The sequence below is a fragment of the Mycetomoellerius zeteki genome, unplaced genomic scaffold (assembly GCF_001594055.1).
Source record: "Mycetomoellerius zeteki isolate Tzet28-1 unplaced genomic scaffold, Tzet1.0 scaffold667, whole genome shotgun sequence".
In the NCBI taxonomy this organism is placed as follows: domain Eukaryota; kingdom Metazoa; phylum Arthropoda; class Insecta; order Hymenoptera; family Formicidae; genus Mycetomoellerius; species Mycetomoellerius zeteki.
Window position 1 is genome coordinate 106,831 of NW_017257683.1, and position 16,595 is coordinate 123,425.

Sequence of the window (16,595 nt, forward strand, 5' to 3'; positions counted from 1 at the left end):
AACAAGTTCGTTCAGAGTCAAGGACAGTAATGGTTAATATATACAAGTATATATGCACAAAGAGTATGCGTTTCATTTTAATCCAGAGCAAAAAAAATTGCGAGTGAAAAGTAGATTAACAACGTTATGGGAATATCCGCTTTTACGCGCGTACGGGGAATATCGCTTTCACGTTAATTAATTAGAAACCGCTACTAACACGTGTACATGAAATTCCGAGAACATTCGTGCCTATACTGTATAAACACGTGAACGATGATAAAGTGAAATATAACGATAATTACCACGGCGCGATTATTTTCGCTACGCGGTAAGTCTCATTATGTATCTCATTATATATGTTAGATAGATATTAATGACGAATCATGAATTTTTTGTGTATGTACTACTTGTACCGCGTGATGAGGATTCTGTTTCTCTCGATTAATCCGTTCGCGAGGCACATCGTATCGTCTTCAAGTGGCTTCAGGTACAACGATCTATCTTGGATGCTGTTACATACTGCGCGACGTATAAAAGAGATAGCTGTTTATAGCATCGTATTTATAAATCGTGTATGTTACTGTTGACGCGCGAGACAAGGGCAAGACCCTCGGGAAGCATCGTACGGCTTCATTCAAGCCTTATGCGCTTACTGTAGTTCGCTCTCTGTCAAAATATTCGCGCGATATAATCAAAGTTTGTCGCGCGTCGAGCAACAAGTGTGAGATACCGTTGTATCGAGGATGAAACTTCGACGATATGTATGTATAACAAATAACAGCGACATGTCCAAAGCTAAAATAAGCTTCTCAAAAATCAAACCAATTAATTCTATGAGATAATTGAGATAAAGGAAATCCTTAAGATTGTAATAAAAGAATTATATGTCAAAATTACGAAATTTATTTTTTTGATCGAAAAAATGATAAGATGTGAGACTTTTAAAGATTTGTTTTTATAATCTAAGTTTTCTCTTAAAAAATGCTTTCCGATAATCCAACGTTAGTTGTTTCTGGCAAATTTTTTTATAATCTCTGACGTAATAAGAACATAAGAGAAAAGTAATTTCTTATAGGGATTAAATTGAATCAATAAAATAAATTGTACGTCGCAAGTCTCGAGCGTCAACAATCGCTTAAAATAGACTGTTAGGAGAATTGCAAAACGAAATGATACTAAATACCCGGGTTCACTGGCGACGTCGGAATTATTACGAACGTACACGAGGGAGTCAGAAGGTGTTGAAAAGAGAATAGAGAGACGTACAATGAGATGTGCTGCTGAGCTTTATTCGAAATCAACTAACAAAAGTCGTTAAGGCCCAGTTCCACAACTCACGGTTAACTCTTAACCGAGGTTCAACTTATTCATTGTCTCTTTCCAATTCTAGAATTGGAAAGAGATGAGAAACAAGTTGAACCTCGGTTAAGAGTCAACCGTGAGTTGTGAAACTGAGTCTAAGCAATGTACGTAGATACCGAGAGATAACCTTCGCTTCGCGGGAAAGAAAGAAAAGGTCGCGAATGTCGTGACACGAAGTCAACAGCTGATCGGTAAAAAAACAGTCGCGAATTCTGAATGTTTCGGTACCGGTAATAAGCGCGTTTTGGAAATAGAAAAGGCCTGTTCTTTTTGGCTGAATTTTTGCACCAGTTCATCTTTCTTCTTCTTTTTTCCTCCCAAAGAGAAAAGGAAGAAACAACCGTCGAAAGGAATAAACGCTGAAATTAAATCGGTAACGAGCACACATGTTTAACAAAACATATTTATGTAAATCTAAGTATGACGATATAAAATAATTAGCATACTGAACAGGTACTGAGTTTAGTCTAAACATAGACAGTCGTAAATATTATTTAGTGCCATATATTGGCGAATTTTACTAATCAATACTTTGCGATGTATTGAATATATTATCTAATTATCTTATTATGCTGGTCACTACGGACATTTTATCATGAATGCTCTCAGGAATTGCTCATTCATTCTTTCTATATACTGTAAGATAACGTCTTCTTTCATCGCGACGATATTTTGTCGGTTAACTTTTATTTGTTCGCTATATATATATATATTATATATTATATATGTATATTCTAACTATTGTTGGTGATGTGTGTGAGATATGATATGATATGTGCTTGTATTTCGTAGTCTCAACTGTGATAGAAAGAAAGAGAGAGAGAGAGAAAAAGAAACAAAGAAAGAAAGAAAGAAAAATAAAGTACCGTCTTATTTGCTTTCGTACAGTAATATTCGGCGTGTTTTCTGTCATTCTTATTACAAGTGTTCCTTTCGGTCCCGTTCGAAAATGAGTTCTCGCTCTGGAAATCGAGCGAGGCTCTATTCCGAGATACGTCCGTATGAAAGGATACAAGGCCAGCGACCGCTCTGACTTTGGTGTTCACGGTCGGGACCAGTTTCAAGGGACGCTGGACGTGAAGAGGAAACCTGTATATATACGGGAGATGCGACTCGCGTGGAAACAACCGAGACCTCATCTGCGATTCTTTGAAACTCCATAACGCCCCGGAGCTATATGGGATTACGTCTCGCACGCTGCATCGACAAAGCGATAAAGTGGCACAATCGCCATGTAACAAGTGATTGAAAAACAGGATTCCGGATTATTTCTTAATGCAACTCGTTTGAGAGTTTAAGAACTCGAGATTCTCCAGTCAGATATTTTTTAGTCATTAATTTTTTTTAGATAAACCGATTCTGATTAAATATTTTAAATCTCGATCTCTCGGCCGCGTTCGCTTTAGCGTAGAGATCTCGTCGCGTAGTCGTCTTGAATAGTCTCGGTGCTTTTATGAGGCCCCCTCGGAACCGGTCAGCGCATCTGACGATGCACGTGCATTGTTGAACCTACCACACTTGTAGTAGTTGAACAAGCTTAGTTCAGTCGCCACTCGTGTCAGGTTCCGAATGATATTTTGTCTAAAAGAGAAGCGTTGATAGACGAATATACATAATTCATTTTCATATAATGATAAATATTTATTGATTGAGATTAATAATTGTAAAAGAATCACAGACGAGATTATTTCGTAATTATGAAATATGAGAGCCAAATTTATCACAGAGGATTAAGAAATGTATCTACGAGCAACTTTTAATATTATATATTATTCGAGATATCATCAATAATTTTCTATTCCTTTTATTACCTTCAAGTCGTGGCTTTAATATCAATGCATAAATTGCTGGTACAAAGCTGGTAATTGACGTCAATTGTCAGCTGTTAAGAAATGTGTTAGCAGCTTAGTTAATAGAGACGAACGAGGTGCCGCCTCGCAACAGCGAGATGCATCCGATGCGTCTATGCCGTTTCTGCTGCAGTCCGCGATTATACGTTTCGTAATATCTTGAGCTTGCATACCAGTTTCTGTATACACCGTATGCAATTTTCAATAACGCTACGAATAAGTTATTTTCAATCACGCAACTAACGCATTGTGCAATACTAACGAAGATTGTGTTACTGGAACGGTAAGCGCGGTGTTGAAAGTATTTTTAAATATTTATGAGTTTTGTGATAAATATTTTTTAATTGCGAAAAGATCTGGATCCTTATTTTCGAAAAATATCGCAACAAAAATATTGAAAAATCTATAATATATGTAAAGTATACCATAATATTTTTTGTATGCAATATTTTTCAAGAATAATCCCGGGATGAAAATTATTAAATTAACCGTTACACGAGATTGGATCATTCGTGTCTTATGAATTATTTTTTAATACTAGAACACTTATTAAATAACGGTTTCTATCCTTTTCTTTTTTAATATTAATTTTATAATATTAAATTTATAAATACGTTTTAAAAACGTTAAAGTATGTTTCTTAAATAGCGGACACTATAATCACATAATGCTATTCCTTATAAAAAAATTGAATCAAAAAGTCCTCTACTTTTTTGCAATTTTCGTGATAGTTAATGGTTGAACAGCCTGATACGATTTGGCAATATTTAGAAATTAATATAATATTTTGTCAACCATTGTGCGAAAATTGCAAAATTGTAGAGGACTTTTTGACTCAATTTTCAATGAGAAATAACGCTATATGATTAGTGTCCGCTATTTGAGAAACACCCTGTATATATGTAAGAATCAATAATTAATAATTTTTGTATACTTGTAAAAATGATTAAAATTAATCCAGAATACAAATGATTTATTGGTAATAAAAAGACCAGAAAATAATACTAAGGGTAAAAAATCGATACCGGCATCTACATAAAATGAAAAGAAATTCTTGCTATAATGCAAACTGTAAGTTTCTTGCATATCAACAGAGGGTCAACACGAAGATTGGATCACGAGAATTTCTCAGTAACAATCGCTGGTAACCGATGATCGTTAACTGGTTACTTGCTATCCAACGATAACAATCGTTTGCATGGTCAATTTTCCTTTTAAACTGTGCTTCCTTATCAAAATTAAATATAGTGCATAAAAAGCGCATGTTTTACAAATCGATTTGAATAATTCGTGTAAATTCAATTGGAATTGTTGACGAAGATTTAAAATCGCTAAGCAGAATCGATGAAACTCGCGAAAGTTTATTATTTCACAGTTATTATTATGTATCGTCAAACCATCACGTCATATTTGCGAGACTGTTAAACAAATGGAAGATTCTATTCGCCAGATGCAGTCCAGATGAAATCATCGACTAATAATGACCATGACTGTGTGCCACTTGTTATCTGTTTCGCATAATAAATGTATAAGAGCTTAATAATAATAATGATGTACCGTGAAAGTTAAATCGCGATATTGCAAATCACGTAATGAACTTTTACCGAGCAAACGCAGTGCACGGCATAAAACATACGTGATCCAAACATGAGCTTATCATGTGGGACACGATAATAAAACACGAGATCATTAATCGGGAGCGATGATTTAGTCGTCACGCAATCGTATTTAGTCTGGCAATTTTTTACGTCAATGATAATCCGATCGGATCTCTCTGGGGAAGGGGATCTCGCAAACAGGATATCGAGCGGAATTCCATCCGTGGATCTATCATCGCGTTGATCCGCGTGACTCATCTCGCTCATTAATTATCACTTGCATATAGCGCGGGTATCGCGTCACACCTGGACATCACGCATGCGCCAAGCCTGCCGGCAGTGCCGGTAGAGACGTCAACATTTCACGCGCCGCGTCGCAGTACGAATTCCGTCTTCGTGGTGTGCGCATCGTATTCGTTCCGTTTTTCTCTCGCCGAAGGATTTTACATATATCGATAGAGCGACATGGCAGTCTGTAAGTTTTTGATTTACATCCGAAATTTATTTCCGAAATTTTTAGCGCACTCACATTTTTTATATATTTATTATATATATATATATAACATTATTATTTAGTATAATTAATATATAATAATAATAATATGTGTTAGACAATAATTATTATATAATTCTTATATATTTAAATGATTCAAGCTTTAAGCGTGTAAAATAAGAACGATTTACTATTTTTCTTATTCTCTTTTTTTACTTCGACACAAATTTATACGACTGTCGCGATAACCGATTTTGAAATCTATTCCATTATTCATTACTGCGCCTCTATTTCAAAGCAGCTATTTGACCGCGATGGCTTTGATTCATACGGAAGCGTAACATTGCATAACGTTGTTAGCGCTAAATTGACATTGCTCCAAAACGGATAAAGGATCTCAGTGTGTCGTGTTAATATCTAAGATTCCATTTCGCGATCTTCGTATCCTTGTTGATCAATTTCGTTCATCAAACTTAACGATCGGATCGGCGGAAATAGAAAAAGTTTTCAAGATGGAGGAAATAGTATCTTTTCTAAGAAGCCACTGAGCCTTTTCTTTACAAGAGATTCTCTCTAAATATAGAGCTGGGGCGCGGCTGCCGGTTTGACAAGCCGGCCGGCATCCCGATACTCTACGATCGTTCGAGCGATTCTTTAAAATTCTACGGACAGTCATAAGACCCAACGCGAATAAAGCGTTCTGCAGCTGCCGGTATCCCCGGCAAGATTGATTCACCCCGAAAAAAGGTTCCAGAGACAGGATTCTTTTCTATTCAGGATTTTCGAACGTTCCGCGAAACGTTTAGAAACGATACAAATGGAAGTCGACGCGAAGGTATTTGCAGTCGTATGCTAAATTCCATGATAAACAACAACGATGTGTATATATATATATATATATGCGTCGTATAGTTTTTAATGTGTTTACGTCATCGCGAGGAAAAACTTCTCGCTTTTTCACGCCAAAGTTTATCACAGGCGGGAATATAAATGCGAGAAACTTGCGCAGTTACTGCGGCGGATAGGTATTGCGAGGACAGCGAATGTGCGAGAGGTACTTGGATAATGTCCGAGACGTGTAACGGCCTCACAGCGTGTGATCATGTCATAAGAATGCGATCCCTCCACGTCCTTGTGTAATCCGACTTCCAGATTGCGTTTCGTAATGCCGCCTCCGTGGCCTCCGCATCATCCCGTCGCCCAGATTCGTTTCCTGCTGCTCTTCCACTGCGTGAATCATCTTCACGGTCTGTTTCTCCAAAAAAAATTTCGATTCTTTTATTAAATATATTCTTTCCGACGGAAGTCTACTCTTGGATCGACGCCACCGCGTCGCGTTTATGATGCTAGAATGTCTCGTTCCTTTCATTATCTTTTTCATCTTCTGCGCTTCTCGTACACCTCCCTCGGATATAATTAAAACGGAATCCCTGGGAGCGTTTTGAAAATTCAGGAATGGACACTTTTCCCATTCATCTTACCGTGAAATTGAAGCGGTCTATAGCGTGGCTTTAATTACATTACACGTAACCTTTCCGCCGACCGGGCCCTTTCACGTCACGTCAACTTTTACCTTCGCGAAATCGCATGGATGAAGCCTCGCCCATTGAAGCTTTCGACTCACCGATCGTTTCCTTCGATCCCTCGAAACTCACACGAAAATACGCGTTGTTTTTTTTTTTGCTTGCATAACCGGCGCGACAGAAAGACAAGTTCGCGGACAAATATCGTTCGAAAAACAAAGGAACCAAAGATACTGCGACAACAATGAAAAAGAAACGTTCAATCACGAGCTCCATAGATGATCGTTCAAGTCGTACAAATATTGTTAAAACACGCCTCGCGTCATTTAAGTCCCACAAAAGAAGCTCCGTCCGTTTCAGACCGGTGTAACATCACCGAGGAAAATTCGGTAGGGACGTACTCCTCGTGAGAGCAGGTGGCAGATTGGTACCGAGAGTGGCGTGGCACCTGTTGTAGCCACGCACGTTTCAGCGGTTGCAGGAGAACGCGTTGCACGTTGCACGCCGTGGTCCACCTTGCCGGCGAAGCGACACCGACAGTTGCCATGCGAGGTCAATGGCAGAACGACGGCGAATAGTTCTACATACCGTTGCGTCCGGCTATCGACGGCGATTTACTGTACAGAATTAACTGGCGCGCGACTATTTAGCACGAAACCGCTAGAGCATTACGAGGATCATTTTTTTTTCGCGCGCCAGCCAGATTCTGTGTCGCTCCGTCTTGATTGGAAGAAAAAGGAAAATTGTAAACCGATCGCTTCAGATTTCCAAGAATTGAAATTAATGATTTTTCAATTTTGAAATTAATGTTTCCACAATGGTAAGCTTAAATCTTAAACTGTAAGAAATTGACCAATCATAGTCGTTTACTCTTTTCATATTCGACTGTGATTGGTCAATTTCTTACGGCTAAGACAATTAAAGCTTAGATAATGGTTTATTGTAGAAAAGACATAAGGCTCGTAGAAACGAACCTATGCAGCAACATAAATCGCGTGTCTAATTTCAATTATTTGAAACTTTGGAGCGATTGATTTACAATTTTTCTTTTCCTTACTGGCTTCTTTTTCTTCTTTTATAAAGTATAAGAAGAAGAAACCAGTATGCTGATCGGTTTCAATGGAGATAAATCTTAAGAATGGAAACTCGCACGCGCGGTGCTCGGATGAGTGTGATCAGCGGCGTTCATAGTTGCGCAATGCGAATTGACTCAATGGCTCTAATTCTCGCGTCGTTATGTTAATTGGGAAAGAAGCACGACCCACATTACAGAAGCTAATCAATTTGCCACGCATTAAATTAACGCGATTCAAGCCATTGCGATCATAGGACTCGATGAGATCCCTTCAACGATAGGAGGATTCTCAAGTTCAACACGGAACGCTCAAACTCTCTCCCTCTCTCTCTGTTCTTGTTTGCATTCAAGAATTTTCTAAAATTTAATCACTAAAATTTAATTATCGAAACAAGACACTGTTCGAAATAATTAGCTAATTGTCAAAAGAAAGGTATGGATAATGGAGATTAAAATTAATTAGTGGAGATTCGATCAGCGTTCTGTCGGACGCTGCGAGTGCTCGATTTCCTTTCTTCTTTTCTTTCTCAGATATCGTGGCTGGACATATTAGAAGATCGTCGCGCGCGATTGTTCTGGATCGCGGACGTCGCGTAATGTGAAGTAATTGTCATCGAAATAAGAATGACATCAGCACGGCGGCATTAGACCTGGTACACTCGGTGACGGCCTCGATTTTAGTATCGGCGACGTATGTATATATTCGCCGCAACGAGAGTGCCCTAAGAGGGATCTGAATTTCTCGTGGCCGAGGTCCATGCCAAGCCACCTCGTGCGATCCCCTTCCTCATTTACGATGCGTATGATGTCAGCGTTGTAAGCTGACCACGACACATACTCGCCTAACTATTTATAATCGTTACGTTGGTGCCGCGTCGCTCGCGCATCATTCGATTTTCGAAGCGAACGGAATATGGAAAATAAATGGATAATATATAAAAAAAGCTCAATGTCGCATTATCTCTTATTTCATGCGACCTCGAAATTAATGGGCAGTCGTGCCACGTTTTTCGCGCAAGTGTCAACACTACGAAGAACTAACGATGATAATATTAATAACACTGCGAAACTAACGATGGTAATATTAATAGCAAAGACTACCCGATTCTAATTCCGTGTCGGATCAAAATTGAGAAACAAAGAATTCAGAAGCGAAAGAGTCGACGGTAGTCACGTCGATTGCTTTCTAAAACATATCGGGATTCTTTGGTATAGAATTATTAAAAAAATAACCTCACTGAATTAAAAATAGCGATTTGTTCAGTTCTTAAATGTCGTCTACAATCAGGTTTTAATGTGTAAAATTTGAAGTTTAACCCCACATCGTAAGAAATTGACCAATCGAAAGCACAATCAAACGTAAGGAGAATAATCGACTATGATTCATCAGATTCTAACGCCGTTTAAGGTTTAAAGCTTAAATTTTACGCCTTAAAATCTCATTGTAGACGTTGTTTTACGGCGGATGGATCTCAGCAGAAAATTACGTCGTTTATTTAACACATCATGGACAAGTATTTACGACCTCGTAATTCGATCGACTCGAGAACGCGGGGAGAGTGATTAAAAAACCTCGCGTGCAGTATCGAAATTATTGGTATGTCTATTTTTACGACCGATCAGCTTTATGCAAACGTAATTCTTTTTTTTTGCATCTATACAATTGTAAATGACGGTGGCTCGTCCTTGCGGCGATTCGTAACATTTTTTATGTTTTATGAACCTCTTAAAAGCTCAACGGCACGGATTTTTCGCGTGCGCATTAGCATGTGGCCCAATTACACTGAATGACCTTTCCGGAGCCTATCATTAAAACTTACGATCGAATTGTGAGATGTATAACATAAGCCACGTGCATGATTATCATCACCGACGTGCGATATTGATCGAATCCTGCACTGTCCTACTTTCTTGACCGCTTGCCGAACTGCTACGGGTCGGTCTGGCGTCGAGATGTCTCGGATGTTCGACGCATCTCCCCGCGACGCGGAAAATAATAATATTAAGTAATCAGCTCGCCAGTCGACTGCGATCCCGGCTGATTTATCACGAGCAGCACGAGACGATCCCGAGTCGAAATTTTAGTCCTTTCAATCTCTTTCAACCTCAATTAAACCTCCTAAACCTGTTTTGATACTTCAACAATCAAATAGGACCTCTTTCGATATTACTTAATCTACAGCTTCTATTTAGAAAACTTCTTTTGAACCTAAAAATAGGTTCAAAAGGAAATTTTCCGACTGCTATTTACAGGCTCAACATAGGAGTTCAATTCATTAGATTAAAACCTGTTATAAATCTCTAGAGCCTACATACGTCCTAATTATAAATCTTTAGAGTCTACATTCGTCCTGAAACTAAGGTTCAAAGTAGGAGCAAAATTTCGACTCGAGCAATGATCGAGTGATCTGATTTATACATTGCAGCTTCTTGAAGCTTCACGCGATTTTCTTTTCTAGCGCTTAACACCGAGGACAAATTGGAGTATCATTTCTACCCCGTGACAGCCGGGCAAATTCAGTTCCGGATAAAAGCGCCGAACGATGCCCACATCGCCCTCACCACGGGACCCCAGGAAGGGGATCCGATGTACGAGGTAAGATTTCGTTTCGCACCTTCGCGCGTTTTATTACCCAGGATGCCTGAGTAGCGGCGGATATCCTTTCGAGCCGTAGATCCTATCGGAATCTGGCTTGTACGACGAGCCTCGGCTCCATGACGGCGCACAAAAGCGCCGTCGCGCGTCGTAGTAATTAAATCCGTAATGCAACGGAGCGTTGAATTTGAAGACTGTGTCTCTCTCTTCAGGTCTTCATCGGAGGTTGGAACAACAGCAAGTCCGTCGTGCGCAAGAATAGAGCTAAGCCGGAGGTAGCAGAAACGGAAACGCCCGACATTCTGAACGGGGATGAATATCGCGGCTTCTGGATCAGGTGGGCGCTTAGAATCGCCAGATTTATTAATTAAAAAGTCGTTAAGCTTGATGGTACATTGTTAACTCGCTACAAGTCTGTATCGTACAGATCTAAAGAACCCCAATTATATTAATACATTAATTAGTGGAGTATTTTATATACTTATTATTCTTTAATTCGCTTTACAAAATCCGCAGATGGGACAATGGAGTTCTTACGGTGGGCAAAGAAGGCGAGTCAAATCCTTTCCTGAGCTACGCCGATCCGGAACCATTCGGGATAGGATACTTCGGCGTTTGCACTGGCTGGGGTGCAACCGGTGAATGGCTCATCGAAGGTAGGAAGTCAGAACTCTTCCCGCGATCTAACGATACATTTCTTCTTGCCAGATTTCCTTTTCGTAATAGTCAGTAGCTTTCCCTCGTAATCTCCATCTTGTATTTTACAGATTATAATAATAGACATCCGTAATTACAACAGGTAGAAAAATAATAAAGAGAACGAGACTCGTAATTAGGCTATTTCTAATAGATTAATCAATGCCTATATTTCCTATATTTCTGTAGATAAGATTGATCACTTTCTGATTTTCTCTGATGATTCTCTTTTTGGTATCCTTTCGGATTGTGGCACCTCGGCACTCGCACAGCCATATGCTGCGGCGGCGGTTACGGTGGCCGTACGTAATGTATTGAGCAAAAAAAAAATTCACGAGATCCTTGCAAGAGCGTGACGTAGTCGCACGTGGGTGTCCCGTAGATTCTGCTTTTCTGCTCGTTAGTTCTGCCCGAGTACGTTTGATGCTTTCCTAGCACGTTACCCGTCCCCATCACGTGTGGTCGACGCTGGATTAAGAACGTTTCTTTTTCGCGGAGACTCGTCCCTGTGTGGCTCTTAACGGATCCAAGAAAAAACGCAGCGTGTTTATTAATTCATTGCGTCGGTATGCACAGCACGTTTGGCTATGATAAATCAGGGGCATCGTAGGTAGTGATTGATTTCATTTCAATTGTTCACGCACACATCGATTGACACTTTAGATTTATTTATTTAATTGCTTTCTAGCTTCAAATGGAAATTCCTTCAGAGAGCAACATATCGAAAGGCTTTTGAAAGCAATTCGATGTCTATGAATGTAATTATTTTATTAAAATATGATATTAAGTTATATTTTCCTTCATTATAAATATCAATATTTATCTTCGCATTTTTTGTATAGATAATTTTCAGAATTTTAAATTGATAATTGTTTTTTTAATCTTTTTTACGTTTGATAAGGTCGCAAACCTTTGAACACCCCTAACAAGCTACAGTACAAGTTTCATGCCGTGCGAAGCGGCTCGGTGCTGATCGACGTGAAAGCTATGAGCAATGGGCACATCGCGCTGACCGACCGGAAGGGCGAGTCGAGTCCCATGTACGAGATCATGCTCGGCGGGTGGGAAAACAAGGCGTCGGTTATTAGATACAATCGCAAACAGCCCGATAAGGTTCGAAACGATTTCGTTAATTCGTGCCAGATTAATTTAAGCGTTTAAACGGAACGGCGTACTCAATGTACGTTTTTGCTTTGACGTGGGAAATTTTGCGACCCGCTAGGTACGCGTGGACACGCCGAATCTTCTCACCGATCGCGAGCACAAGAGGTTCTCGATCACGTGGCTCGAGGGCCTCATCACGGTCAGATCAGGCGGTCCAAGCGGCGCCGTCCTCATGGAATGGCGAGATCCGAACCCCATTGGCGTGAGCTATGTGGGGGTGCGCACCAGTTGGGGCGCGACCGGAAACTGGAAGCTCCGTTTCGAACATTATCCCGCAGTTGCTACCGGTCAAAAGAAATGTAATGATCTCTTTGAACGTCCGCTCGGCGGTTCCGAGATCGGCGTCCCCTCGTATCTGATCGCGATTGATAAACTCGGGGCGTCGACGCGATCTCGGAACCACCGAGCGATACGTTTTATTACGCTTGATTGCGACGTAAAATCTGTATTACACCCTCATACACACGCATATACATGTTCAAACCTGGCTTTTGAAAATCTTTCCCTGTAGAATCAAATTGTTTGAAGCGCTCAATTTTATTTTTGTTAAGGGGATGCTAGAGTGACCAAATTATCACATTACAGTAAAAATCTTCGAATTGACTGAACGGAATAAAAAAAATCCTTTTACAGGATTAAAGTAGATGCAAAATTAGAAGGTGGTGCAGTGGATTTTATACTAAAATCGAAAGAATGTTAACAAATTTTTTAACTTTTTTTCGATTTTAGTACAAGATCCACTGCACCATCTTCTAATTTTGCGTTTACTTTAATCCTGTAAAAGGATTTTTTTTATTCCGTTCAGTCAATTCGAAGATTTTTATACGACTGTAATGTGATAATTTGGTCACTCCAGCATCCCCTTAACTCTGTGTCACTTGATCTTTTCAAGCACCTTTTGATAACGCATAGTTTATTAACCGCATGGAATAAAAAATCACTCCTTGATGAAAATAAAAATCGGAGTGTAAGTCGAATGTAAGGAGAGAATAATAGAAGCGTAAACGAAGCTTCTAGGAGGCGAAAATTGAAATAACGAACCGTATAAAAGGCGTTTACGCTTCTTGTACGTTCCGTTGTTTCAATTTTTGCCTCCTAGAAGCTTCGTTTACGCTTTTATTACTCTCTTCTTACATTTGACTTCTCCGATTTTTATTTTCTTCAGGGCTTTTGCACGCATATTGGTAAATTGGATACGGCTTGACTGGAATGAGGATGAATGGGACCTGCATTTTATTATTTTTCGATTATATCACTTTTTTATATTTTTCTTTTTTTACATCGTGTCAATGTTGTGATTTCATAAAGTTTCCATAATGTTACTAAGTATAAGAACGTAATTGTAGATCCTAGCACGACGCCGTCCGCGCCGGCGGAAGTCCGTGGACTCGACGCGGGAAGCGTGTGCTGGTGTGACGCGTCCGGCGGGATGGTACCACCCGACGCGGTCGAGGGTGGACACGACGAGGAGCCTCTGTTTGTCGGTAGGGCTCATCACGAGGGTGCCCTCATCCCCGGCAAGGTGAAGCCCGGTCATTCCGTCTGCTACGTTGCCTGGGGCGGCGCGGAACATGGAAAAACCGATTATCAGGTGAATATCAAATAGAGATAATCTCGAAAACACACACACGTAAAAAAGAATTGATTTCCTGGTAAAAATTTTTCTCAGAATTTTTCATATAATTTTTCAGAATTTCTATATAATTTTATAACTTTCTCACATTTTTTATACGAATTGGAACACTTTTCAGAAAATCTAAATCTTTTTTTAGAATTTTTCATATATATGTTATTTATGAAATATCGTTAGATATTTCTAAAAGTTTTTGTAAGTATAATTTCTGATGAAATGTTATATTAGAAAATTTAAAAAATTAAGAAATATTTTTTAAAAATTATGGGATGAGAAATTTCAAAATATTTCAGAATTCACTTGTATGAAAAATTCTGAGAGAAGATGTACTTTCTGAATATTTCTGAGTATTTCTGAAAAATGTTCCAATTTGTATAAAAATTATGAGAAAAATTTTCACCGGAGTTGGATAGATAAAGTGCGATTATTCCCAGTTCACAAAATATTTCCATTACATTTTCGTAGGTCCTTTGCGGCTGCAAACCCACTTGGGTGCCGGTAAGTGGCGGCAGCATCCCGCCGAATGCGATTCCAGGAGGCGAGTCCGAAGATGGCGAGCCGCTGTTCGTTGGCCGTGTACACCACGAGGGTACCGTGACCATCGGCAAGGTGCAACCATCTCACAACGTGTGTTATATACCTTTCGCTGGTTCCGAGGTTGCCTCCTCTGAATATGAGATCATGGTCGGACAATAATCGTCCCGAAATATCCTGCGGTTATGAAAAGAGAAATCCACGATGAGATTCGTCACCGACTTATTAGCAGTTCTGCGAAGAGGACAGCGAAAAATTATTTTAAACGACAATTTCAACAATAATCGTATTATACGAAACTATCATTGCGTTAAAAAAAGGGAAAATTAGACGAAATCTTTAGTTCACAAATTTAGTGATATTTGTCTAAATCTCGTTTCTGTCAGATTTTTACTAACGTTTTGTTTGTTTATTTATCTTATCTGAACAAAATATGTATTACGAAATTTATGAATAAGGAATCTCAAGTGTGCAAACTAGTCTAATTACGTAGTAAGTCGATAAAATTGAAAGATACTGTAGAACTGATTGATAAGCCGGAGATGTACTGTTCGCTACCGTCTATGCAAAGTGTCTGCTTTTCGCACAGAATATAATTGCAGTCATGCTATAGGAAGAGAAAGCAAATCAAACGGCGATGTATGCGCTATATAGATATATAAATATATATTTTTTAAATCGGCACCGGTTATCACCGGTGAAAATAATTGTTTCGTCATCGTCCTATTAGGACGACAGTTTACAGATACATATTTTTATTCATGGTAGAGCTACCGTTTTCTAACGCACAATATACGTTATATATATGCTTCTCAAAGAGTATATTTTCGAATTATGTATTGTTATGACGAATAGATTAAATGTACATCCATGAAGTAAAAGAATCTTTTATTACTCTTTCATTGTACAGCAAAATCCCAAGGTAAGAAGAACCAGCAAAAAAAGATATTATTTGGAATTTTAAGAATTATTTTAAAGTTTCACACGCAATAATTGCGATTCTGAGAATTGGACATTTTCAATCATAAAAATCAAGCGTGAAAATTGATGTTATAATATGAGGGTATTCTAAGAAATAAATATTATAGTCACGAAATACGCTATGCATCAAAAAGATTTTAATTATAAAAGATAATTTTCAGAATTTTTTAAAAAATCTTAAAAACGTCTATAATAAAATTTAAAAAATATTTTTAAATTTTCGCTCTCTTTCTTTGATCTGAGAGTGGACGTGTTTGTGTTTTAAATTAAACCCCTTTAATATAGGTGCCTTTATGTGCACAAAGCGTGCATATAGAATCCATGAGTTGACCATTTTAGTATTTTAGTCACTTTCAAAATCTATCTTATGTGCATTGACTTGGCTAATTACATTTATTTCGTATCCGTTTTTTATTAACAGGAATATAATATTATACATTTATTAACAGAATGGCGTATATTTTTTCTTTTTTAAAGTAGGATATAATTATTCTAATTAATTAATTGATTCGTTTTTAATTCCTTCGAAAGAATATAATTTCTATCCGTAAAACGTATACGATCGTATACAATATGCATGTATAATATATGAAAATATACCTGTATACCGAGTTGAGATAAATTTAAAGCTTAGTCTTGATATTTATTGTTAAAATTATCATATTGATAACACACTTTTCAAGTTATTTATTGTATTCAGAATCTTTTGTGAATTTTAGAAATAAAAATAAATTATTAAACGTGTATATTTTCATATGTAAAATCTACTCGATGTATACATATGTATAGTATATGTGTATACATAGCTGCGTTTACAGGCGTCGTATTATATCAATTCTAGCACCGACTATTAAAGACCGCCAACCCTGGGCAAATTTTCGGCGGTATAAGGCTGATTTTAGCCTAAGTCACTTTAACGTTAAGCACCGACGAGATACTATTAAAGACCGTCAACCTTGGGCAAATTTTCGGCGGTATAAAAAGGGCCCCAAGGGCCCAGAGGTAATCGAAGGACGCTGACATTATCGACAATTGATATAAATTTGCTATTATTAACATAAATATTTGACTAATACATTATTAAATTCATGATATTTTATTACATAAA

General features: G+C 38.4%; 1 protein-coding gene across 4 annotated transcripts; it reads left to right on the plus strand.

Annotated features, from left to right (window-relative positions):
- The first annotated feature begins 3,301 nt into the window (after positions 1–3,301).
- On the plus strand, positions 3,302–15,116 carry LOC108728933 (uncharacterized). Of its 4 annotated transcripts, none has more exons than XM_018457766.1 (8): positions 3,302–3,477; positions 10,343–10,479; positions 10,692–10,816; positions 10,996–11,135; positions 12,077–12,288; positions 12,398–12,638; positions 13,686–13,930; positions 14,438–15,116. In XM_018457766.1, exons 2-8 carry the CDS (start codon positions 10,471–10,473, stop codon positions 14,666–14,668), a joined length of 1,203 nt encoding a protein of 400 aa, XP_018313268.1. In that variant the 5' UTR covers positions 3,302–3,477; positions 10,343–10,470; the 3' UTR covers positions 14,669–15,116. The 4 variants fall into 4 exon arrangements, with proteins under 4 accessions (XP_018313268.1, XP_018313267.1, XP_018313269.1 ...); XM_018457765.1 differs by lacking the exon at positions 3,302–3,477 and adding an exon at positions 5,077–5,267; XM_018457767.1 differs by lacking the exons at positions 3,302–3,477; positions 12,077–12,288; positions 12,398–12,638 and adding exons at positions 5,096–5,267; positions 11,448–11,477.
- Positions 15,117–16,595: the final 1,479 nt, after the last annotated feature.